This window comes from Heptranchias perlo, chromosome 15 (genome assembly GCF_035084215.1).
Source record: "Heptranchias perlo isolate sHepPer1 chromosome 15, sHepPer1.hap1, whole genome shotgun sequence".
NCBI classification, from domain to species: Eukaryota; Metazoa; Chordata; class Chondrichthyes; order Hexanchiformes; family Hexanchidae; genus Heptranchias; species Heptranchias perlo.
In genome coordinates, this window is record NC_090339.1 from 9,610,916 (window position 1) to 9,635,482 (window position 24,567).

A 24,567-nucleotide genomic window follows, 5' to 3' on the forward strand; every position below is an offset into this window, starting at 1 on the left:
CGCTGTTTATATCTCCGCTCTGGTCTCGCTCTTTACCGCCGCTCACCGCTCTCAGGTCCACTACCGCTCTGCAGGAAAAGCAAGGCAAAGCAGCACCTCCTTCCCCCACTTTACCAAACTCCCACACGTACCGAACTCTCAGCACACTGTGTTGTCCTCACACCATGCTGTCCGCACTGACAGGCCCCTGTATTTCTACAGTTGAGACTCAGATGAGTCAGGCCTGCCCCACCTTCAGGTACCAATTGAATCTAGCTAACCAATTAACTTGCTACAGCAGCTCTCTGCTGAAGCCAGACAGAAACTTAGAAATTTAAACTTTTAAATTGACCTTAACAGTTGAAGCAATATGCACTAGATTTAAAGAGATTAACCCTTAAAGAGATTAACCCTTCAACTCCCACACGTACCGAACTCTCAGCACACTATGTTGTCCTCACACCGTGCTGTCCGCACTGACAGGCCCCTGTATTTGAATCCCTCCCTCTTGCACCATCTCTCAAGCCACGTATTCATCCTAGCTATCCTGTCATTCCTACTCTGACTAGCCCGTGGCACTGGTAGCAATCCTGAGATTACTACCTTTGAGGTCCTACTCTTTAGTTTAACTCCTAACTCCCTAAATTCAGCTTGTAGGACCTCATCCTGTTTTTTACCTATATCGTTGGTGCCTATATGCACCACGACAACTGGCTGTTCACCCTCCCCCTCCAGAATGTCCTGCAGCCGCTCCGAGACATCCTTGACCCTTGCACCAGGGAGGCAACATACCATCCTGGAGTCTCGGTAGCGTCCGCAGAAACACCTATCTATTCCCCTTACAATCGAGTCCCCTATCACTATAGCTCTGCCACTCTTTTTCCTGCCCTCCTGTGCAGCAGAGCCAGCCACGGTGCCATGAACCTGGCCACTGCCACCTTCCCCCGGTGAGCCATCTCCCCTTAACAGTATCCAAAACGGTATACCTGTTTTGGAGGGAGATGACCGCAGGGGACCCCTGCACTGCCTTCCTACTCTTCCTCTGTCTGTTGGTCACCCATTCACTATCTCCCTCAGTAATTTTTATCTGCGGTGTGACCAACTCACTGAACGTGCTATCCACGACTTTCTCAGCATCGCGGATGCTCCAAAGTGAGTCCATCCGCAGCTCCAGAGCCGTCAAGCGGTCAAACAGTAGTGCAGCTGGACACACTTCCCGCAGGTGAAGGAATCAGGAATACAGGAAGGATCCCTGAATTCCCACATCCCACAAGAGGAACATGACATGGCTGTGGGATCTCCTGCCATGACTTAACCCTTTAGTTAGCTTAACAACAACTGCAATGTCAAGAGAAAAAAAAAGGAAAGAAAAAACTACTTACCACTCCCTTTAAGGAGTTTACTCCTTTAAATTGTTCTTAATTTAGAGAATGTTAACTACACTAGGGACCTTGATTCACTAAAAAATAAACGCTACTTCCTATAAGACCTTCAGACCTTCCCTTTCTTTTTACTTTAGTTACTGTAGATAAGTAGAAATACTCACCTGAACCTACTGACCAATCAGGTGCCTCCCCTGTGTCGCGTCCCGATCTGATTCCTGACGTCACTTTGAACTCGGTCGCAGCTCGGCTCGGCTCGGCTCCTCTCAGCTGTTCTCAGCGCTCTGAAATCCCGCCTTTTATCGGACGATCCACTCCTCTCAGCTGTTCTCAGCACTCTGAAATCCCGCCTTTTATCGGACGCTCCCTCCCCTCGGCTCGGCTCCTCTCAGCTGTTCTCAGCGCTCTGAAATCCCGCCTTTTATCGGACGCTCCCTCCGCTCGGCTCTGCTCCTCTCAGCTGTTCTCAGCGCTCTGAAATCCCGCCTTTTATCGGACGCTCCCTCCGCTCGGCTCGGCTCCTCTCAGCTGTTCTCAGCGCTCTGAAATCCCGCATTTTATCGGACGATCCGCTCCTCTCAGCTGTTCTCAGCACTCTGAAATCCCGCCTTTTATCGGACGCTCCCTCCGCTCGGCTCGGCTCCTCTCAGCTGTTCTCAGCGCTCTGAGGGAAGGTCGTGTCTGACTAACTTGATTGAATTTTTTGAGGAGGTAACAAGGAGGGTCGATGAGGGTAGCATGTTTGATGTGGTCAACATGGATTTTAGCAAGGTTTTTGACAAGGTCCCACATGGCAGACTGGTCAGGAAAGTAAAAGCCCATGGAATCCAAGGGAAGGTGGCAAGTTGGATCCAAAATTGGCTCGGAGGCAGGAAACAATGGGTAATGGTCGACTGGAAGGCTGCTTCCAGTGGGGTTCTGCAGGGCTCAGTACTCGGTCCCTTGCTTTTTGTGGGTGTATATTAATGATTTGGACTTAAATGTAAGGGGCTTGATTAAGGAGTTAGCAGATGATACAAAAATTGGCCATGTGGTTGATAGTGAGGAGGAAAGCTGTAGACTGCAGGAAGATATCAATGGACTGGTCAGGTGGGCAGAAAAGTGGCAAATGGAATTCAATCCAGAGAAGTGTGAGGTAATGCATTTGGGGAGGGCAAACAAGGCAAGGGAGTACACAATAAATTGGAGAATACTGAGAGGTGTAGAGGAACAGAGAGACCGTGGAGTGCATGTCCACAGACCCCTGAAGGTAGCAGGACAGGTAGATAAGGTGGTTAAGAAAGCATCTGGGATACTTTCCTTTATTAGCCAAGGCATAGAATATAAGAGCAGGGATGTTATGCTAGAACTGTATAAAGCATTAGTTAGGCCACAGCTTGAGTACTACGTACAGTTCTGGTCATCACATTACAGGAAAGATGTGATTGCACTAGGGAGGATACAGAGGAGATTTACAAGGATATTGCCAGGATTGGAGAATTTTAGCTATGAGGAAAGATTGGACAGGCTGGGGTTGTTTTCTTTGGAACAGAGGAGGCTGAGGGGAGATTTAATTGAGGTTTATAAAATTATGAGGAGCCTAGATAGAGTGGATAGGGAGGACCTATTTCCCTTAACAGAGGGGTCAACGACCAGGGAGCATAGATCTAAAGTGATTGGTAGAAGGATTAGAGAGGAGCTGAGGAAAACTTGTTTCACCCAGAGGCTGGTAGGGGTCTGGAACTCACTGCCTGGAAGGGTGGTAGAGGCAGAAACCCTTATCGCATTTAAAAGGTGCTTGGATGTGCACTTGAAGTGCTGCAACCTACAAGGCTACGGACCAAGAGCTGGAAAGTGGGATTAGGCTGGTTGGTCCTTTTTCGTCTGGCACAGACACGATGCGATGAACGGCCTCTTTCTGTGCTGTAAATTTCTATGATTCTATACAGGTAAATCTTCCCTTCTCGGATGCTTGAACAGCAAATCACATCAATTTATCTTATCAATTCCAATTTCAGAAGTTATGTCCAGCCTTTGTGGTTTTACAGTAGAGTCAGAAGTGCTTGTAATTACTTTTGGATATATCACCTCCCCTCTCCCCCACCTTTAAGCACTCTGTCTCGGAAAATAAATGGGTTAAAACAAAACAAATCAAAACATTTTCAAAAGAGAAAAAGCAACTTGATTTATTCTTAAGATTGTTTTTCCTTCTGTATTTTTTTTTATTCGTTCATGGGATGTGGGTGTCGCTGGCGAGGCCGGCATTTATTGCCCATCCCTAATTGCCCTTGAGAAGGTGGTGGTGAGCCGCCTTCTTGAACCGCTGCAGTCCGTGTGGTGACGGTTCTCCCACAGTGCTGTTAGGAAGAGAGTTCCAGGATTTTGACCCAGCGACGATGAAGGAACGGCGATATATTTTGAATTGTTGATCGGGCTTAAGTCTTAGTCCAAAATGTCACCATGCTGTGACATCTGATGTCTGCCGATGTCTGCAGATAAGGTCTTAAATTCTTAACACCAATGGGTCACTTCCTGCACCAACACTTCTCCAGCAAAGGTTGCTCCGTAACTTTGTGAAGCCACTTTTATGTTAAAGAACTACTCTTGGTAACCTCCTCCAGCCCCAAACCTCCGCCCCTGTTCCACTGCCCCTGGCCTCTTGTTTCCCTTCCCCTTCGCCCCACCATCGGTGGCTGGGCTTTTAGCCACCTCGGCCGTAAGCTCTGGAATTCTCCCTCTAAACCTCTCCGCCTCTCCATTTCCCTATACTCCTTTAAGACCCTCCTCTCTCCTAAGAACTCCTTCTTTAGCTTGCCATCCATCTTTGTTTGATTACATCTCTGTGTAGTGCCTTGGGATATTTTTCAATGTTAAAGGCATTACATGAATACAAGTTGTTGATGTTATTGAGTGTTTGTCACTACATGCTTCATTGCTTTAGGTTTAGATGTTACCTTTCTGTTCCTAGAGTTCTTTTCCTCCAATTTTTTGTGCCAGTTCTATGATATTTCCCTAGCATTCAGCTCAGTATTCCATCAGTATATTTTACTCATAATCTTTACCATTAAAAATTGACAACTTTTCTTTTTTTAAATTGCAATGTGATTAAGTGGGCAGTGGTTATTGTACGGGTAACAGGCAAGCACTTTTTAAAAAGAAAAACTAAAAATAGTACTGTACGCTTTTTTATCAAAGTGTTGCTTTTTGGAAAACAAAATGAGTCACATTGAGTTCCTGTGCACAGTAGTCAGTAGAAGAATCAGAAACCACATAGACAGACAGAATTTGCATATCGAGTCTCACTGATGCTGTCCTGAAGGACGTGTACAGTGCCTATTTCAACCTGCTACACCCTGATGAACATCCTATTGTTCAAAAATGTTTTCAATTATCCCAGAGAGGTAGAAAAAATAATTAAATATTATGTAATGGGTCCTTGTTTTTCAACTGTTTTTTGTTAGATGTAAAGGCAGGAATTCAGCGCGGTTTTAATTTCTAAGAAAACGCTTCACTGAAAAGTACATGTGAACAGGCACAGCATTATTTTTAGCATGTTATTCATTGCGCACTTTTATTTTTTACGAGTATTGGTTTTGTACGTATTTGAAGAGGGATGTTTACTCGTAGATATCTCCTCTGACTTTACCGTCTATAGTCTGGGACCTGGAGTGTGTTTATCCATTGCTGTAATACAACAAATGTATTGAAACAATACATTATATTATAGAAAGACAAGGGTGGCAGATGCTTGGAAGCACCATCACCTTCAAGTTCCCTCCATCACACACCATCCTGACTTGGACATGTATCACTGTTCCTTCATTGTCACTGGGTCAAAATCCTAGAATTCCCTACCTAACAGCACTGTGGGAGCACCTTCACCACACGGACTGCAGCGGTTCAAGAAAAAGGCCCACCACCACCTTCTCTAGGGCAACTAGGGATGGGCAATAAATGCCGGCTTTGCCAGCAATGTCCATCTCCTGAGAATGAATAAAAAAGTAATGAGATAAGACAATATGATACACCTTACTGATAAAGCTACAGACTTTGCAAATATATTTGTAATACCATTCAAATACCACTTTACGAAACCTGCTTAAGACGCAGGTAACCTTGTTTGGGTGCACTTGGATGTGTGACTGGTTCAGACCCTTTGCCCAGCACACTACATCAAGACCAAATGCAGAAAGGTCATGGATTTCAACTTAGAGACCATCTATGCAGCTACCACCTTCCTCCTCCTCTTCTAACCGCCCCCCACACTCGACCAACTCCCAGTCCCCCACGTATACTACCCCTGATGTATTCTCAATCTTAAGTTTCTCTCCTACCTTCTACACTGCACCCCCCCCCTTCTCCCATGCTCCAAGGTCATCAATTCCAGATGACCCACCTTCTTCTCCACCCGACTCCTGACTGCTCAATTCCCTTTCCTGGCACCGATGCTTGCTGATATTGCAAATCGGACCCTTTTCTCAGGCACCATCCCTCTCCCTTTCAAAACTGCTGTCATCACCCATGTCCTCAAATGCTCACCCTTGACCCACCTGACCTCTCCAACCTCCCTTTTGCCACCAAGATTCTTTAATGTGTCAGTGCCTCACGGCTCCATGCCCATCTGCGCCAGACACCCTGTTCAAACCCCATTAGTTCAGCTTCTGCACTGCTCAAGGCTCTGAATCTGCTCTGCCCAAAGTCACAAATGAGTGACTACAAGGACCAGTGAGTTATCTTTCTTCGTCTCACTCAACCTTTGCACAGTGTTTGACACGGTCGACCATGCACCACCACCCCCCACCCATTGCCTCACATCTGTTGTCCATCTCTGTGGAATTGTCTTTACTTGACTCCACTGCTACCTGTCCCAGTGTAGCCAGTACAGCTCCAACAATGGCTTCTTTCCCACCCTTTCACAGTCACCTCCAGGGTTCCCCAAAGATCAGTCCTTGACCCCCTTCCTCTTCTTCATCTACATGCTACCCCTTGGTGACAGCATCTGTAGGCACAATGTCAGCCCCAATATCAATGTGGATGACACCCAGTTCTACCTCTCCATCACTCCCTTTGATCATGACTACCTCTGTGCTGTCAGACTGCCCGTCAGACATTCAATCGTGAATTAGTCAATATTTCCTGCAGCTGAATGGCAGTTTCTCAGGGTGGAAGACCGAAGCCATCATCATCAACTCCTGCTATAAACTCTGCTCCCTTGCCAATGGCTTCATCCCCCTCAGGCTGAATGAAACCATACAAAACCTTGTCATCCAGTTTGACTTGCGGCTGAACTTCGCATTCGATCTGTCACCAAGACTGCTCGCTTCCACCTCCATCCCTACCTCACCTCCACTGCGACTGAAATGCTCATCCCCATTTTTGTCAACTCTAAACTCTACGGTTTGAATTTTTCTCTTCCTGCTGGTGAAGAGATGGGATGGGAACTTCTAACTGCTGCCTCGACCAATGTGTCATTTTCCTATGTATTTGGTTTCTCACCAGGAACTCCACACCCTAATCACTGACTCCATTATCCTCTTCATCTTCAGTGTGCAGCTTTGATATCCTGTTCAACCCTGAGCTGAGCTGTAAACCCCACTCTCTATCCAGCACCAAGACCGCTAATTCCACTTATTTAAATATTGCCTACCTCATCCCCATTGATGCTGAAACCCTAACCCACGCCTTCATCACCTCCAGTCTCAATTTCACCAATGCTCTCATCATAGACTCCCCCTTAACAAACTCCAACACCTACAACTCTACCATCTGGATATACACCTCACTATTCTCCTCAATGCCAAATACATTGATTCCAAAATCCTCATCAAACATTACAAATCCCACCATGGCTTTGCTGTAGTCTACTTCTGCAACCTCCTCCAGCCCATTACAGGTCACACCCTGCATTCTTGAGTCATCTCCTCCCCCACCACTCCAACATTGGTGACTGACCATTCATGGTCCTGCTCTCTCGAATTCTTCCGAACCCCCTCTACTTTGCTACCTTTTTCCTTGTGCTCCATAAGTTGTTAAGAACATAAGATTATAAAAAATAGGAGCAGGAGTAGGCCATATGGCCCCTCGAGCCTGCTCCGCCATTCAGTAAGATCATGGCTGATCTTCGACCTCAACCCCACTTTCCCGCCCTATCCCTTGATTCCCTTAAAGTCCAAAAATCTATCGATCTCGGTCTTGAATATACTCAACGACTGAGCAACCACAGCCCTCTGGGGTAGAGAATGCCAAAGATTCACAAGCCTCTGAGTGAAGAAATTCCTCCTCATCTCAGTCCTAAATGGCCGACCCCTTATCCTGAGACTATGCCCCTAGTTCTAGATTCTCCAGCCAAGGGAAACAATCTCTCAGCATCTACCTGTCAGGCCCTCTCAGAATCTTATATGTTTCAATGAGACATCCTCTCGTTCTTCTAAACTCCAGAGAATATAGGCACATTCTACCCAATCTCTCCCCATAGGACAACCCTCTCATCCCAGGAATCAATCTAGTGAACCTTCGTTGCACCACCTCTGAGGCAAGTATATCCTTCCTTAGGTAAGGAGACCAAAACAGTACACAGTACTTCAGGAGAGGTCTCACCAAAGCCCTGTACAATTGCAGCAAGATTGCCTTACTCTTGTACTCCAACCCCCTTGCAATAAAGACCAACATACCATTTGCCTTCCCAATTGCTTGCTGTACCCGCATGTTAACTTTCTGTGTTTTGTGTACCCAAATCCCCCTGAATACCAAAATTTAATAGTTTCTCACCATTTCAAAAATATTCTGTTTTTCTATTCTTCCTACCAAAGTGAATAACCTCACATTTCCCCACATTATACTCCATCTGCCACCTTCTTGCCCACTCACTTAACCTGTCTATATCCCTTTGCAGACTCACAGTTTACTTTCCCACCTAGCTTTGTATCATCAGCAAACCTGGATACATTACACTCGGTCCCTTCATCTACGACATTGATATAGATTGTAAATAGCTGAGGCCTAGGCTGTGAACCTTACTAGTTACAGCCTGTCAACCCAAAAATGATCCTTTTATTCCTACTCTCTGTTTTCTGTCCGTTAACCAATTCTCAATCCACGCTAATATATTATCCCCAACCCCATGAGCCCTTATCTTGTGTAACAACCTTTTGTGTGGCACCTTATCAAATGCCTATTGAAAATCAAAATATACTACATCCACTGGTTCACCTTTATCTACCCTGCTAATTATATCCTCAAAAAACTCTCAAAGATTTGTCAAACACGATTTCCCTTTCATAAAACTGTGTTGACTCTGCCTAATCATATTGTGATTTTCTAAGTGCCCTGTTACTACGTCCTTAATAATCGATTCTAGCATTTTCCTGACTACTGATGTCAGGCTAACTGGCCTATAGTTCCCCGTTTTCTTTCTCCCTCCTTTCTTGAATAGCGGGGTTACATTTGCTACCTTCCAATCAACTGGGACCGTTCTAGAGTCTAGGGAATTTTGGAAGATCACAACCAATGTATCCACTATCTCTGCAGCCACCTCTTTTAGAACCCTAGGATATCGGCCATTGTGTCCAGGGAATTTGTCGGCTTTTATTCCCATTAATTTCTCCAATACTTTTTTTTTACTGATCTTAATTGCTTTAAGTTCTACAATCTCATTAGGCCCTTGATTCCCCACTATTTCCGATCTGTTTTGTGTGTCTTTTACTGTGAAGACAGATACAAAATATCTGTTTAACGTCTCTGCCATTTCCTTATGCCCCATTATAATTTCTCCTGTCTCTGCCTCTAGGGGACCCACATTTACATACGCTACTCTCTTCCTTTTTACATACTTTTAGAAGCTCTTACAATCTCTTTTTATATTTCTTGCTAGTTTACTATCATTCTAGTTTCTCCCTTTTTTTCAATTTTTTGGTCATCCTTTGCTGGTTTCTAAAACTCTCCAATCCTTAGGCTTAGTACTATTCTTCACAACATTATAAACCTCTTTTAATCTAATACTATCCTTAACTTTTTTAGTTAGTCACAGATGGATCACTTTTCCCATGGAGTTTTTATTCCTCTATGGAATTAAGAGTTATGAAATATTTTTTTTAATGTTTGCCATTGCTTTTCTACCCACATACCTATGTAATTAGCTTTGTTTAAGTTTAAGACCCTTGTTTCAGTCTTAAGTGCGTCACTCTTGCACTCAATGTGAAATTCTATCATATTATGATCACTCTTCCCCAAAGGATCCCTTACTATGAGATTACTAATTAAGCCTGTCTCATTAAAGAAGACAAGATCTAAAATAGCCTGTTCCCTGGCTGGTTCCATGATGTATTGTTCTAGGAAACTGTCTCGAATGCATTCCATGAACTCGTCCTCCAAACTACTTTTGCCAATTTGGTTTGCCCAGTCTATATGAAGATTAAAGTCCCCCACGATTATTGCATTACCTTTGTTACAAGTTCCTCTTATTACTTGATTAATACTCTGTCCAATGGTATAACTACTGTAATGGGACCTATAAACTACTCCCCCTTGTTATTTCTTTTCTCCACCCATACTGATTCTACTTCCTGATCTTCCAAGTCAAGATCCTTTCTCACTACTGTCTTTATGTCATCCTTTATTATCAGGGCTGCCCCCCTCCCTCCTTTTCCATTTTGTCTGCCTTTTCAAGTACCCTGGAATGTTTAGTTCCTGTCCTTGGTCAGCTTGCAACCACGTCTCAGTAATGGCTACTAGATCAAACCCATTTATCTCTACTTGTGCCATTAATTCGTCTATCTTGTTACAAATGCTTTGTGCATTTAGATAAAGTGCCTTTAATTTTAATTTTTTACTATTTTCCCCTGATTTGACCTTATTCACTGATGTATTATCTCTGTACCTTCCTGACACACTCTGCTTATCTTTACTCAAATTGCTACACTGCTCTATGGTCTTGATTGTTCCCTTTAGATTTATAAACGTATCCATACCTGAACCCTCACCCCCGCTTTTTAGTTTAAAGCCCTATCTACCGCCCTAGTTATTTGATTTGCCAGGACACTGGTCCCAGTGCAGTTTAAGTGGAGCCCGTCCCAATGGAACAGCTCCTTCTTTTCCCCAGTACTGATGCCAGTGTCCCATGAATCAAAACCCGTGTTTCCCACACCACTCTTTGAGCCACGCATTTAACTCCCTGATCTGTTTGTCCCTATGCCAATTTGTGCGTGGCTCAGGTAGTAATCCAGAGATTATTACCATTGAGGCTCTGCTTATTAATTTGGACCCTAGCTCCTCAAATTCCCTCAGCAGAACCTCATTCCTAGTTCAACCTATGTCGTTGGTTCCTACGTGGATCACATCAACTGGATTCTTCCCCTCCTGCTTCAAGTTCTTCTCCAGCCGCAAAGAAGTGTCCTTAACCCTGGCACCGGGCAGGCAACACAGCCTTCAGGACTCCCGGTCGCGGCTGGAGAGAACAGTATCTATTCCCCTGACTATACTATCCCCTAACATTACCACATTCTTTTTTACTCCCCCCACTTGAATGGCCCCCATGCCATGGTCAGTTTGCCCATCCTTCCTGCTGTCTTTGTTCCCATCCATACAGGTAGCAAGTACCTCGTAGCTGTTGGACAAGTGCAAAGGCTGAGGCTCCTCCATCAATGCATCCTGGGTCCCCATAACTGCCTAACTCGCAGTCACATCCTCCTGTCCCTGACCATTGACCAAATCTAAACCACTACCTAACCTAAGGGGTGTGACTGCCTCCTGGCTGGAAGTGTCCAGGTAACTCTCCCCCTTAATGATACATCGCAATGTCTGCACATCCAACTCAACAACTCTGAGCCAAAGTTCCTCGAGTTGCAGATGTTTATCGCAGATATGGTTGCTGTGGATCTCGCTGGTCTCCACCAACTCCCACATGCTGCAGTTACGACACGCCACCTGCCCTGCCATCTCAATCTAACCTTGTTTTATATATTAGTTAAAGTTTTTATTCACTCGATATTTTTAGTTTTATTAACTAATTAGTTTATTTATTTTAAGTCATTAATTTAATAAAGTACTAGTTATAGTTTCCCAGCTTAGAGAGCAAAAAAAACAGTAATACTCACCAATCAATCACCTACCTGTGACATCATCACATTTTGACTTTTTTTTGATTTCCCAGCTCCACTCCCACTTTATGAGTGGGCCACTCGCCCCTCACACCCAGGTTCACTCCCGCTTTATGTGTGGGCCGCTCGCCCCTCACACTCAGCTCCACTCCCACTTTATGAGTGGGCCGCTCGCCCCTCACACCCAGGTTCACTCCCACTTTATGAGTGGGCCGCTCGCCCCTCACACCCAGGTTCACTCCCGCTTTATGTGTGGGCCGCTCGCCCCTCACTCCCAATGCCCCATGAATTGAAACCCCTATCTCCCACACCACTCTTTGAGCCACGCATTTAACTCTCTGATCTGTTTGTCCCTATGCCATTTTGCATGTGGCTCAGGTAGTAATCCGGAGATTATTACCTTTGAAGTTCTGCTTATTAATTTAGACCCTAGCTCCTCAAACTCCCTCAACAGAACCTCATTCCTAGTTCAACCTATGTCGTTGGTTCCTACGTGGACCACAACAATTGGATTCTCCCCCTCCTGCTTCAAGTTCTTCTCCAGCCGTGAGGAGACATCCTTAACCCTGGCACCGGGCAGGCAACTCAGCCTTCAGGACTCCCGGTCGCGGCTGGGGAGAACAGTATCTATTCCCCTGACTATACTATCCCCTAACACTACCACATTCTTTTTTACTCCCCCCACTTGAATGACCTCCTGTACCATGGTGAGTGGTCAAATTGCCCATCCCCCCTGCAGTCTTTGTTCTACACACAGGTAACAACTGCCTCGTACCTGTTGGACAAGGTCATAGGCTGAGGCTGAAGCTCCTCCATCGCTGCATCCTGGGTTGTTGCCTGTTTTATTAGAAGTTTTATGTTTAGCTGTATACACTGACCTGAGTGAAGAAGGAAAATGATGGATGAAATCAGAATTTATTTAAGCAATTTGACCAGCCGCTTTTGTGGTACTTGCTGTTCTGTGAATGGTAACTTCCAAAAAAATTGAGGGACTTGATTGCTAGAATTTTTGGCTGGTTACTCATTCCTCATTGTTAGTTTTTTGTTAATTTTTGTCTGGTTCCCACTTAATGAGCTATTTGATTGGCAACGTAACAGATATTGAATTATTTGAGCCCATCATGATATTTTCGCCGTATGGAGGTGTGACGCTTCCGAGGCCAAATTTCTGGTGTAACACAGTTGAAAAGCATGATGCTCTAGATGCTTGCTGAATGGAAGACTTCTAAATATTTGGATGGATGTAATACTGAAATCCTATTATAACCAATGTACAGGGTTGAACAAAAAGTTCCATACAATAGGAAAGGTATACAAAAGCCTAAGATATTCTACAAAGAGCTGAATTGGACCTTTCAAAGTTTGTAATAATTATAAATTAATCTATAAAGCCACACATATAGTAACCATGGTGATTTTATTTTTGTGAATGTATTGTTAGGGCAGACGGCACGCTCTCAAAAATATAGGACCTTCATCCAATTACTTCCTTAATTAGTGCAATATTTTAGTGTGCCATCTTGAAAAGTTGCCAGTACATAATAGGTAGCTGAGGGGAGATTCAAGCAAGGATTATTTTTAGCTATTATAAATTAGTTGAAGATATCTGCATTGAGAGCAATATAAAAGCGGAAGCGCAAAACAATGACCTTAAATTGAATCTAACGCAAGAATCCTATTGTGATATGATATTTAATTAACAATTGGACCCACATGCATGGCATATGAATGAGAAAGTCAAAAAGTGACTTATGCCCAGTGGAATCTATGAGTTACTTAAATATCACATTACATTACTGGGACATACTGCCAGCGCTTGAGTGCTACTTGCTATAAAATTACATGTAATTTACAACACAGAAACAGGCCATTCAGCCCAACCAGTTTGTGTTGGCGTTTATCCTTTGCATGAGCAGTAGTCCGAATCCCATGTGCCCATCCTTTCCCGTAGCCCTTTATTCCCCCTTTCTTTTAACCACCTATCTAACCTGTTCTTAAATGTTGACCTGGTCTTTACTTCAATCACTAACTCCGGTAACGTATTCCACAGCCTCACATCACTCTGTGTAAAAAAAAATTCTCCTTCTCTCTGTCGTAAGTCTCTTATTTTTAATATTTTCCTTCTGTTCTTGACTTCTCAAACACTGGAAGCAGTATGTTTCTATCTACCCTGTCCCTTCCCTTCTTAATTTTAAATATCTCTATCAAAACATCCCATAATTTCCTCTTTTCTATTGAAAACATCCCCAATTTTTCAAGCCTTTCTTCGCATTTGTATTTCCTCATACTAGGCAGCATCCTAGTGAATCTGCACTGTACCCTCTCTGTTGCCTCAACATCCTTCTTAAAGTGTGGAGTCCAAAGCTGTACATGCTGTGGTCTTACTAAGGTTACACACGGAATCACCATTACATCTTGACTTTTATATTCTATGACTCTTGCCATAAAACCCAGCATTCCGTTAGCTTTTTTAATGATCTTATCCACTTATGGTGTTGCTTTTAATGTCTTTTGACCCCCAAATCCCTGTGCTCTTCCACATCACCAGATTTCTCCCAAATATAATCATTACTTTTATTTTTTGTATCAAAATGTACCGCCTCACATTTACTAACATTGAATGCTAACTGCCACTTTTTTACCCGTTCCACCAACTTATCAATATCCGCTTACAGCATCCTTTGGTTCGCAGAATGATTTGCTATGCCTCCTGTTCTAGTATCGTTTGCAAATTTTGACACCACTCCATCCAGCCCTATGTCCAAATCATTGATGCAGATAGTGAACAGAATAGGTCCCAGACCAGAACCTTGTGGGACTCTGATAACCACTTCCAACCGCTCTGAGAATCTCTTAACTCCTGTTTCCTCCTTTCTAACCAGTTTTATTCCAATTTTCTACCCTCCTCCTAATTCAATCCCCCTTAATCTTCTCCAATAGTCTCCTCTATGGTACGTTGTCAAAGGCCACTGGATTTCTCCCATCCAGCATATCAGTCCCCTTCTCAAAGAACTCTGTCAGGTTAGTTAAGCATGGTGGCAGAAAGTAAGAACCTATTCTAGACCTATGTACACATTAGGTGTAGAGATCAGGTCCTCCTGGTATGTAGATCTTGCAAAAGATTATTTTGTAAGATTACTTCTGAAATTTTTTTATGGGTCCAGAATAAGGGTGCATCTGTATCTGTGCTCTCAATTCAGAATCTACAGTACAGAAACAGGCCATTCAGCCCAACTAATGCAATCACCAAGGTTTCAGTAAAATGTGATGTGGGCAGGTAACATTTTTGGACTATGTTCATTTGAATTGTGAAAAATACTCAGCTGTACAATTTGCTTTCTCTGGATAGTTGTATGTGCTGAAAGCATTTTGAGCTGTGGAACACTGGGGTAGTCCTGGTTGGTCACAAGTTTGTAACTTTTGTTGTACCTAAAACTCATAACAAGGAACACAGTGGCACAAATCACAGAAACAGGCCATTCGGCCCAACTGATCGATGCTGGTGTTTATGCTCCACACCAGCCTCCTCCTACTCTAAATACCTCTTTCCACTCTGTCCCATATCCATCTACTCCCTTCTCCCTCATGTATGCATCAACCTCCCCCTTAATGTATCATTGTTATCTGCTCCAACCATTCCATGTAGCAATGAGTTCCACATTCTCGCCACTCTGTAAGGCAATTCCTTATAAAGACTTGAAATATGAAATGATGTGGAGATGCCGGTGATGGACTGGGGTGGACAAATGTAAGGAATCTTACAACACCAGGTTATAGTCCAACAAATTTATTTTAAAATCACAAGCTTTCGGAGATTATCCCCTGACGAAGGCTTGTGATTTTAAAATAAATTTGTTGGACTATAACCTGGTGTTGTAAGATTCCTGAAATATGAAAAGCAGAGCAGTGGGTGGTGGAGGGAAAAAAGTCACATGAAAGTGTTATCACATTGATGTTATCACAATGCTGTGAAATGTGCAACCAATATATAGTTACGAATAAAATAATACTACACAGGTGATAGGAGAGAGAGCAATACCATTCTTCACAGGTGATATGAGGTGAGAGCAACATCATTCTCCACAGGTGATGAGGGGCGAGCAACATCATTCCCAACAGGTGATGAGGGGCGAGCAACATCATTCCCAACAGGTGATATGAGGAGCGAGCAACATCATTCCCAACAGGTGATGAGGGGCGAGCAACATCATTCCCAACAGGTTATCAGAGGGGAGCATCAATCATAATTAAAAAAAATACACACAATATAATCAGAAAAGCAACATCAAAATTCCTTCTGTCGGGAAAAGCGCGGGGGGAGCGGGACGAGCTGGATTGCTCTTCTATCGAGCCGGCGCGGACTCGATGGGCCGAACCTCTCTGTGATTCGATGAGAATGTGCATTGAGTGAGCAAGCGCGTCACCGCCGTCGCACTCGCCCCCGCCTAATCCTGGGCGCGCGCCCCCTCTGTCCTCCAGTGCGCGCGCTCCCTCTGTCCTCCAGTCCGCGCGCCCCCTCTGTCCTCCAGTGCGCGCGCCCCCTCTGTCCTCCAGTGCGCGCGCTCCCTCTGTCCTCCAGTCCGCGCGCCCCCTCTGTCCTCCAGTCCGCGCGCTCCCTCTGTCCTCCAGTCCGCGCGCCCCGTCCGTCCAAGCTTATCTCCGGGGGGGGGGGGGGAGGATCTGCGCGCTGACGTCACGCGGCCTGCCCCGCCGGTTGGCTGGCGGCGGCCGCCATGTTGTGAGGGGGCCGGTGGCGAGCGAGCGGGCGGGCCGGGCCTGTGCGAGGCGAGGCGAGGCGAGGGGAGGGGGCCGGTTGCGTGTCGGTGTCCGTCCGCCGCAGGATGAGCAGCGGCCGCGCCTGGCGGCGGGATTAAGATGCCGTTTGTACAGCTGGAGGAGCCCTGGCAGAAAATGGAGGTGTCGAGTGTGAGTGAGGTAAGAGCGGCGGGAACGGGGAACCGGGAACCGGGCCGTTAATGAGGTCGGTCCGTTACTCCCAAAACTTCACCCCCGGTAGACTTACCTCCTCCCGGAGCCTCGCAGCCCCCCGGGTCCGGGCGCCCGCCCCCCGGGTCGCAGCCTCGCAGCCCCCCGCTAGTCCGTGTCCATCCCCACCCCCGAGTCCGTGCCACCCCTGCCACAGACCCTTCCCGCCTCTCTTCTCCCCCCCCCCCCCCCCCCATTCCTGCCCGCCTCTTCTCCCCCCCCCCCCCCATTCCTGCCCGCCTCTTCTCCCCCCCCCCCCCCCATTCCTGCCCGCCTCTTCTCCCCCCCCCCCCCCCCCCATTCCTGCCCGCCTCTTCTCCCCCCCCCCCCCCCCATTCCTGCCCGCCTCTTCTCCGCCCCCCCCCCCATTCCTGCCCGCCTCTTCTCCCCCCCCCCCCCCCCCATTCCTGCCCGCATCTTCTCCCCCCCCCCCCCCCCCCCATTCCTGCCCGCCTCTTCTCCCCCCCCCCCCCCCCCCCCCATTCCTGCCCGCCTCTTCTCCCCCCCCCCCCCATTCCTGCCCGCCTCTTCTCCCCCCCCCCCCCCCATTCCTGCCCGCCTCTTCTCCCCCCCCCCCCCCATTCCTGCCCCGCCTCTTCTCCCCCCCCCCCCCCCATTCCTGCCCGCCTCTTCTCCCCCCCCCCCCCCCATTCCTGCCCGCCTCTTCTCCCCCCCCCCCCCATTCCTGCCCGCCTCTTCTCCCCCCCCCCATTCCTGCCCGCCTCTTCTCCCCCCCCCATTCCTGCCCGCCTCTTCTCCCCCCCCCATTCCTGCCCGCCTCTTCTCCCCCCCCCATTCCTGCCCGCCTCTTCTCCCCCCCCATTCCTGCCCGCCTCTTCTCCCCCCCCCCCATTCCTGCCCGCCTCTTCTCCCCCCCCCCCCCATTCCTGCCCGCCTCTTCTCCCCCCCCCCCCCCCCATTCCTGCCCGCCTCTTCTCCCCCCCCCCCCCCCCCCCCCATTCCTGCCCGCCTCTTCTCCCCCCCCCCCCCCCCCCCCATTCCTGCCCGCCTCTTCTCTCCCCCCCCCCCCCCCCCCATTCCTGCCCGCCTCTTCTCTCCCCCCTCCCCCCCCCCCCCCCATTCCTGCCCGCCTCTTCTCCCCCCCCCCCCCATTCCTGCCCGCCTCTTCTCCCCCCCCCCCCCCCCATTCCTGCCCGCCTCTCTCTCCCCCCCCCCCCCCCCCCCCCGCCTCTTCTCCCCCCCCCCCCCCCCCCGCCTCTTCTCCCCCCCCCCCCCGCCTCTTCTCCCCCCCCCCCCCCCCCCGCCTCTTCTCCCCCCCCCCCCCCCCCCGCCTCTTCTCCCCCCCCCCCCGCCTCTTCTCCCCCCCCCCCCGCCTCTTCTCCCCCCCCCCCCCGCCTCTTCTCCCCCCCCCCCCGCCTCTTCTCCCCCCCCCATTCCTGCCCGCCTCTTCTCCCCCCCCCCTTCCTGCCCGCCTCTTCTCCCCCCCCCCCCCCCCCCCATTCCTGCCCGCCTCTTCTCCCCCCCCCCCCCCCCCCCATTCCTGCCCGCCTCTTCTCCCCCCCCCCCCCCCCCGCCCCGCCTCTTCTCCCCCCCCCCCCCCGCCTCTTCTCCCCCCCCCCCCCCCGCCTCTTCTCCCCCCCCCCCCCGCCTCTTCTCCCCCCCCCCCCGCCTCTTCTCCCCCCCCCCGCCTCTTCTCCCCCCCCCCCCCCGCCTCTTCTCCCCCCCCCCCCGCCTCTTCTCCCCCCCCCCCGCCTCTTCTCCCCCCCCCCCGCCTCTTCTCCCCCCCCCCCCCCGCCTCTTCTCCCCCCCCCCCCGCCTCTTCTCCCCCCCCCATTCCTGCCCGCCTCTTCTCCCCCCCCCATTCCTGCCCGCCTCTTCTCCCCCCCCCCCCCCCCCCATTCCTGCCCGCCTCTTCTCCCCCCCCCCCCCCATTCCTGCCCGCCTCTTCTCCCCCCCCCCCCCCCCCCCCATTCCTGCCCGCCTCTTCTCCCCCCCCCCCCCCCATTCCTGCCCGCCTCTTCTCCCCCCCCCCCCCCCCCATTCCTGCCCGCCTCTTCTCCCCCCCCCCTTCTCCCCCCCCCCCCCCTTCTCCCCCCCCCCCCCTTCTCCCCCCCCCCCCTTCTCCCCCCCCCCCTTCTCCCCCCCCCCCTTCTCCCCCCCCCCCTTCTCCCCCCCCCCCCTACTCCCCCCCCCCCCCTTCTCCCCCCCCCCCCCGCCTCTTCTCCCCCCCCCCCCCGCCTCTTCTCCCCCCCCCCCCCCGCCTCTTCTCCCCCCCCCCCCCGCCTCTTCTCCCCCCCCCCCCCCGCCTCTTCTCCCCCCCCCCCCCCGCCTCTTCTCCCCCCCCCCGCCTCTTCTCCCCCCCCCCCCCGCCTCTTCTCCCCCCCCCCCCCCGCCTCTTCTCCCCCCCCCCCCCGCCTCTTCTCCCCCCCCCCCCCGCCTCTTCTCCCCCCCCCCCTCTCTTCTCCCCCCCCCCCCCCGCCTCTTCTCCCCCCCCCCCCCCGCCTCTTCTCCCCCCCCCCCCCCGCCTCTTCTCCCTCCCCCCTCCCCCCCGCCTCTTCTCCCCCTCCCCCCCGCCTCTTCTCCCCCCCCCCCCCCCCCCCCCCCCCCCCCGCCTCCCCTGCCTCTTCTCCCCCCCCCCCCCCCCGCCTCTTCTCCCCCCCCCCCCCGCCTCTTCTCCCCCCCCCCCCCCCCCGCCTCTTCTCCCCCCCCCCCCCCGCCTCTTCTCCCCCCCCCCCCCCCCGCCTCTTCTCTCCCCCCCCCCCCCCCCGCCTCTTCTTCCCCCCCCCCCGCCTCTTCTTCTTCCCCCCCCCCCCCCCGCCTCTTCCCCCCCCCCCCCCCCCATTCCTCCCCGCCTCTTCTCCCCCCCCCCCCCCCCCCCCATTCCTGCCCGCCTCTTCTCCCCCCCCCCCCCCCATTCCTGCCCCCCCCCCCCCCATTCCTGCCCCCCCCCCCCCATTCCTGCCCCCCTCTTCTCCCCCCCCCCCCCCCCCCCCCCCCATTCCTGCCCGCCTCTTCTCCCTCCCCCCCCCCCCCCCCCCCCCATTCCTGCCCGCCTCTTCTCCCCCCCCCCCCCATTCCTGCCCGCCTCTTCTCCCCCCCCCCCCCCCCATTCCTGCCCGCCTCTTCTCCCCCCCCCCCCCCCCCATTCCTGCCCGCCTCTTCTCCCCCCCCCCCCCATTCCTGCCCGCCTCTTCTCCCCCCCCCCCCCCATTCCTGCCCGCCTCTTCTCCCCCCCCCCCCCCCCGGCCTCTTCTCCCCCCCCCCCCCCCCCCCCCCGCCTCTTCTCCCCCCCCCCCCCCGCCTCTTCTCCCCCCCCCCCCCTCCCCCCCCCCCCGCCTCTTCTTCCCCCCCCCCCTCCCCCCCGCCTCTTCTCCCCCCCCCCCCCCCGCCTCTTCTTCCCCCCCCCCCCCGCCTCTTCTCCCCCCCCCCCCCGCCTCTTCTTCCCCCCCCCCCCCGCCTCTTCTTCCCCCCCCCCCCCCCCATTCCTCCCCGCCTCTTCTCCCCCCCCCCCCCCCATTCCTGCCCGCCTCTTCTCCCCCCCCCCCCCCCCCCCCCCATTCCTGCCCCCCCCCCCCCCCCCCATTCCTGCCCCCCTCTTCTCCCCCCCCCCCCATTCCTGCCCGCCTCTTCTCCCTCCCCCCCCCCCCCCCCATTCCTGCCCGCCTCTTCTCCCCCCCCCCCCCCCCCCATTCCTGCCCGCCTCTTCTCCCCCCCCCCCCCCCCCCCCATTCCTGCCCGCCTCTTCTCCCCCCCCCCCCCCCCCATTCCTGCCCGCCTCTTCTCCCCCCCCCCCCCCCCATTCCTGCCCGCCTCTTCTCCCCCCCCCCCCATTCCTGCCCGCCTCTTCTCCCCCCCCCCCCCCATTCCTGCCCGCCTCTTCTCCCCCCCCCCCATTCCTGCCCGCCTCTTCTCCCCCCCCCCCCATTCCTGCCCGCCTCTTCTCCCCCCCCCCCCCCCCCCCCCCATTCCTGCCCGCCTCTTCTCCCCCCCCCCCCCCCCCCCCATTCCTGCCCGCCTCTTCTCCCCCCCCCCCCCATTCCTGCCCGCCTCTTCTCCCCCCCCCCCCCCCCCCCCCCATTCCTGCCCGCCTCTTCTCCCCCCCCCCCCCCCATTCCTGCCCGCCTCTTCTCCTCCCCCCCTCCACTCTGCCCGCCTCTTCTCCTCCCCCCCTCCACTCCTGCCCGCCTCTTCTCACCCCCCCCTCCTCCATTCCTGCCCGCCTCTTCTCCCCCCCCCCATTCCTGCCCGCCTCTTCTCCCCCCCCCCCCCATTCCTGCCCGCCTCTTCTCCCCCCCACCCCATTCCTGCCCGCCTCTTCTCCCCCCCCCCCCCCCCCATTCCTGCCCGCCTCTTCTCCCCCCCCCCCCCATTCCTGCCCGCCTCTTCTCCCCCCCCCCCATTCCTGCCCGCCTCTTCTCCCCCCCCCCCCCCCATTCCTGCCCGCCTCTTCTCCCCCCCCCCCCCCCCATTCCTGCCCGCCTCTTCTCCCCCCCCCCCCCCATTCCTGCCCGCCTCTTCTCCCCCCCCCCCCCCCATTCCTGCCCGCCTCTTCTCCCCCCCCCATTCCTGCCCGCCTCTTCTCCCCCCCCCCCCCCATTCCTGCCCGCCTCTTCTCCCCCCCCCCCCCCATTCCTGCCCGCCTCTTCTCCCCCCCCCCCCCCCCCATTCCTGCCCGCCTCTTCTCCCCCCCCCCCCCCCCCCTCCATTCCTGCCCGCCTCTTCTCCCCCCCCCCCCCCCCCCCCCATTCCTGCCCGCCTCTTGTCCTCCCCCCCCTCCACTCCTGTCCGCCTCTTCTCCTCCCCCCCTCCACTCCTGCCCGCCTCTTCTCTCCCCCCCCCTCCTCCATTCCTGCCCGCCTCTTCTCCCCCCCCCATTCCTGCCCGCCTCTTCTCCTCCCCCCCCCCTCCACTCCTGCCCGCCTCTTCTCACCCCCCCTCCTCCATTCCTGCCCGCCTCTTCTCCCCCCCCCCCCCATTCCTGCCCGCCTCTTCTCCCCCCCCCCCCCCCCCCCCCCCATTCCTGCCCGCCTCTTCTCCCCCCCCCCCCCCCCCCCATTCCTGCCCGCCTCTTCTCCCCCCCCCCCCCCCCATTCCTGCCCGCCTCTTCTCCCCCCCCCCCCCCCATTCCTGCCCGCCTCTTCTCCCCCCCCCCCCCATTCCTGCCCGCCTCTTCTCCCCCCCCCCCCCCCCCATTCCTGCCCGCCTCTTCTCCCCCCCCCCCCCCCATTCCTGCCCGCCTCTTCTCCCCCCCCCCCCCCATTCCTGCCCGCCTCTTCTCCCCCCCCCCCCATTCCTGCCCGCCTCTTCTCCCCCCCCCCCCCCATTCCTGCCCGCCTCTTCTCCCCCCCCCCCCCCCCATTCCTGCCCGCCTCTTCTCCCCCCCCCCCCTCCCATTCCTGCCCGCCTCTTCTCCCCCCCCCCCCCCCATTCCTGCCCGCCTCTTCTCCCCCCCCCCCCCCCCCCATTCCTGCCCGCCTCTTCTCCCCCCCCCCCCCCCCCCATTCCTGCCCGCCTCTTCTCCCCCCCCCCCCCCCCACCCCATTCCTGCCCGCCTCTTCTCCTCCCCCCCTCCACTCCTGCCCGCCTCTTCTCCTCCCCCCCTCCACTCCTGCCTGCCTCCTCTCTCCCCCCCCCTCCTCCATTCCTGCCCGCCTCTTCTCCCCCCCCCCATTCCTGCCCGCCTCTTCTCCCCCCCCCCCCCCCCCCCCCCATTCCTGCCCGCCTCTTCTCCCCCCCCCCATTCCTGCCCGCCTCTTCTCCCCCCCCCCCCCCCCCCCATTCCTGCCCGCCTCTTCCCCCTCTCCCCCCCCCCCCCCATTCCTGCCTGCCTCTTCCCCCCCCCCCTCCACTCCTGCCCGCCTCTTCTCACCCCCCCCTCCTCCATTCCTGCCCGCCTCTTCTCCCCCCCCCCATTCCTGCCCGCCTCTTCTCCCCCCCCCCCCCCCCATTCCTGCCGCCTCTTCTCCCCCCCCCCCCCCCCCATTCCTGCCCGCCTCTTCTCCCCCCCCCCCCCCCCCCCATTCCTGCCCGCCTCTTCTCCCCCCCCCCCCCCCCCCCATTCCTGCCCGCCTCTTCTCCCCCCCCCCCCCCCCCCCCATTCCTGCCCGCCTCTTCTCCCCCCCCCCCCCCCCCCATTCCTGCCCGCCTCTTCTTCCCCCCCCCCCCCCCATTCCTGCCCGCCTCTTCTCCCCCCCCCCCCCCCCATTCCTGCCCGCCTCTTCTCTCCCCCCCCCCCCCCCCCCCCCATTCCTGCCCGCCTCTTCCCCCCCCCCCCCCCCCCATTCCTGCCCGCCTCTTCTCCCCCCCCCCCCCCCATTCCTGCCCGCCTCTTCTCCCCCCCCCCCCCCCATTCCTGCCCGCCTCTTCTCCCCCCCCCCCCCCCATTCCTGACCGCCTCTTCTCCCCCCCCCCCCCCATTCCTGACCGCCTCTTCTCCCCCCCCCCCCCCCCCCATTCCTGCCCGCCTCTTCTCCCCCCCCCCCCCCCCCCCATTCCTGCCCGCCTCTTCTCCCCCCCCCCCCCATTCCTGCCCGCCTCTTCTCCCCCCCCCCCCCCATTCCTGCCCGCCTCTTCTCCCCCCCCCCCCCCCCCCATTCCTGCCCGCCTCTTCTCCCCCCCCCCCCCCATTCCTGCCCGCCTCTTCTCCCCCCCCCCCCCATTCCTGCCCGCCTCTTCTCCCCCCCCCCCCCCATTCCTGCCCGCCTCTTCTCCCCCCCCCCCCCATTCCTGCCCGCCTCTTCTCCCCCCCCCCCCCCCCATTCCTGCCCGCCTCTTCTCCCCCCCCCCCCCCCCCCATTCCTGCCCGCCTCTTCTCCCCCCCCCCCCCCCCCCCCATTCCTGCCCGCCTCTTCTCCCCCCCCCCCCCCCCCATTCCTGCCCGCCTCTTCTCCCCCCCCCCCCCACCCCATTCCTGCCCGCCTCTTCTCCTCCCCCCCTCCACTCCTGCCCGCCTCTTCTCCTCCCCCCCTCCACTCCTGCCCGCCTCCTCTCTCCCCCCCCTCCTCCATTCCTGCCCGCCTCTTCTCCCCCCCCCATTCCTGCCCGCCTCTTCTACCCCCCCCCCCCCCCCCCCATTCCTGCCCGCCTCTTCTCCCCCCCCCCCCCCCCCATTCCTGCCCGCCTCTTCTCCCCCCCCCCCCCCCATTCCTGCCCGCCTCTTCTCCCCCCCCCCATTCCTGCCCGCCTCTTCTCCCCCCCCCACCCCCCCCATTCCTGCCCGCCTCTTCTCCCCCCCCCCCCACCCCCCCCATTCCTGCCCGCCTCTTCTCCCCCCCCCCCCCCCACCCCCCCCATTCCTGCCCAACTCTTCTTCCCCCCCCCCCCATTCCTGCCCGCCTCCCATTCCTTCCCGCCTCTTCTCTCCCCCCCCCCCCCCCCCATTCCTTCCCGCCTCTTCTCCCCCCCCCCCCCCATTCCTGCCGCCTCTTCTCCCCCCCCCCCCCCCCCACCCCATTCCTGCCCGCCTCTTCTCCTCCCCCCCTCCACTCCTGCCCGCCTCTTCTCCTCCCCCCCTCCACTCCTGCCCGCCTCCTCTCTCCCCCCCCCTCCTCCATTCCTGCCCGCCTCTTCTCCCCCCCCCATTCCTGCCCGCCTCTTCTCCCCCCCCCCCCCGCCCCCCCCCATTCCTGCCCGCCTCTTCTCCCCCCCCCCCCCCCATTCCTGCCCGCCTCTTCTCCCCCCCCCCCCCCATTCCTGCCCGCCTCTTCTCCCCCCCCCCCCACCCCCCCATTCCTGCCCGCCTCTTCTCCCCCCCCCCCACCCCCCCCCCATTCCTGCCCGCCTCTTCTCCCCCCCCCCCACCCCCCCATTCCTGCCCGCCTCTTCTCCCCCCCCCCCCCACCCCCCCCATTCCTGCCCAACTCTTCTCCCCCCCCCCCCCATTCCTGCCCGCCTCCCATTCCTTCCCGCCTCTTCTCTCCCCCCCCCCCCCCCCATTCCTTCCCGCCTCTTCTCCCCCCCCCCCCCCCGCCCCCCCCCAATCCTACCCGCCTCTTCCCCCCCCCCCCCCCCCCCCCCCATTCCTTCCGGCCTCTTCTCCCCCCCCCCCCCCCCCCCAATTCCTGCCCGCCTGTTCTCCCCCCCCCCCCCCCCCCCCAATTCCTGCCCGCCTGTTCTCTCCCCCCCCCCCCCCCCCCCATTCCTGCCCGCCTGTTCTCCCCCCCCCCCCCCCCCCCCCCCATTCCTGA

The 24,567-nt window shown here is 55.6% G+C and overlaps 1 protein-coding gene across 3 annotated transcripts in view; it reads left to right on the plus strand.

The window, feature by feature from the left end:
* Positions 1-16,157: 16,157 nt before the first annotated feature.
* The window catches only part of rps6kal (ribosomal protein S6 kinase a, like), a 148,733-nt gene continuing 140,323 nt past the window's right edge, over positions 16,158-24,567 (plus strand). Inside the window, exon 1 of one of the 3 annotated variants that reach the window (XM_067996841.1) lies at positions 16,158-16,369. In XM_067996841.1, the coding sequence (XP_067852942.1) occupies positions 16,310-16,369 (60 nt within the window). In that variant the 5' untranslated portion in view covers positions 16,158-16,309. The remainder of the gene's footprint in view (positions 16,370-24,567) is intronic. The other 2 variants (XM_067996840.1, XM_067996839.1) reach the window with 2 other exon arrangements.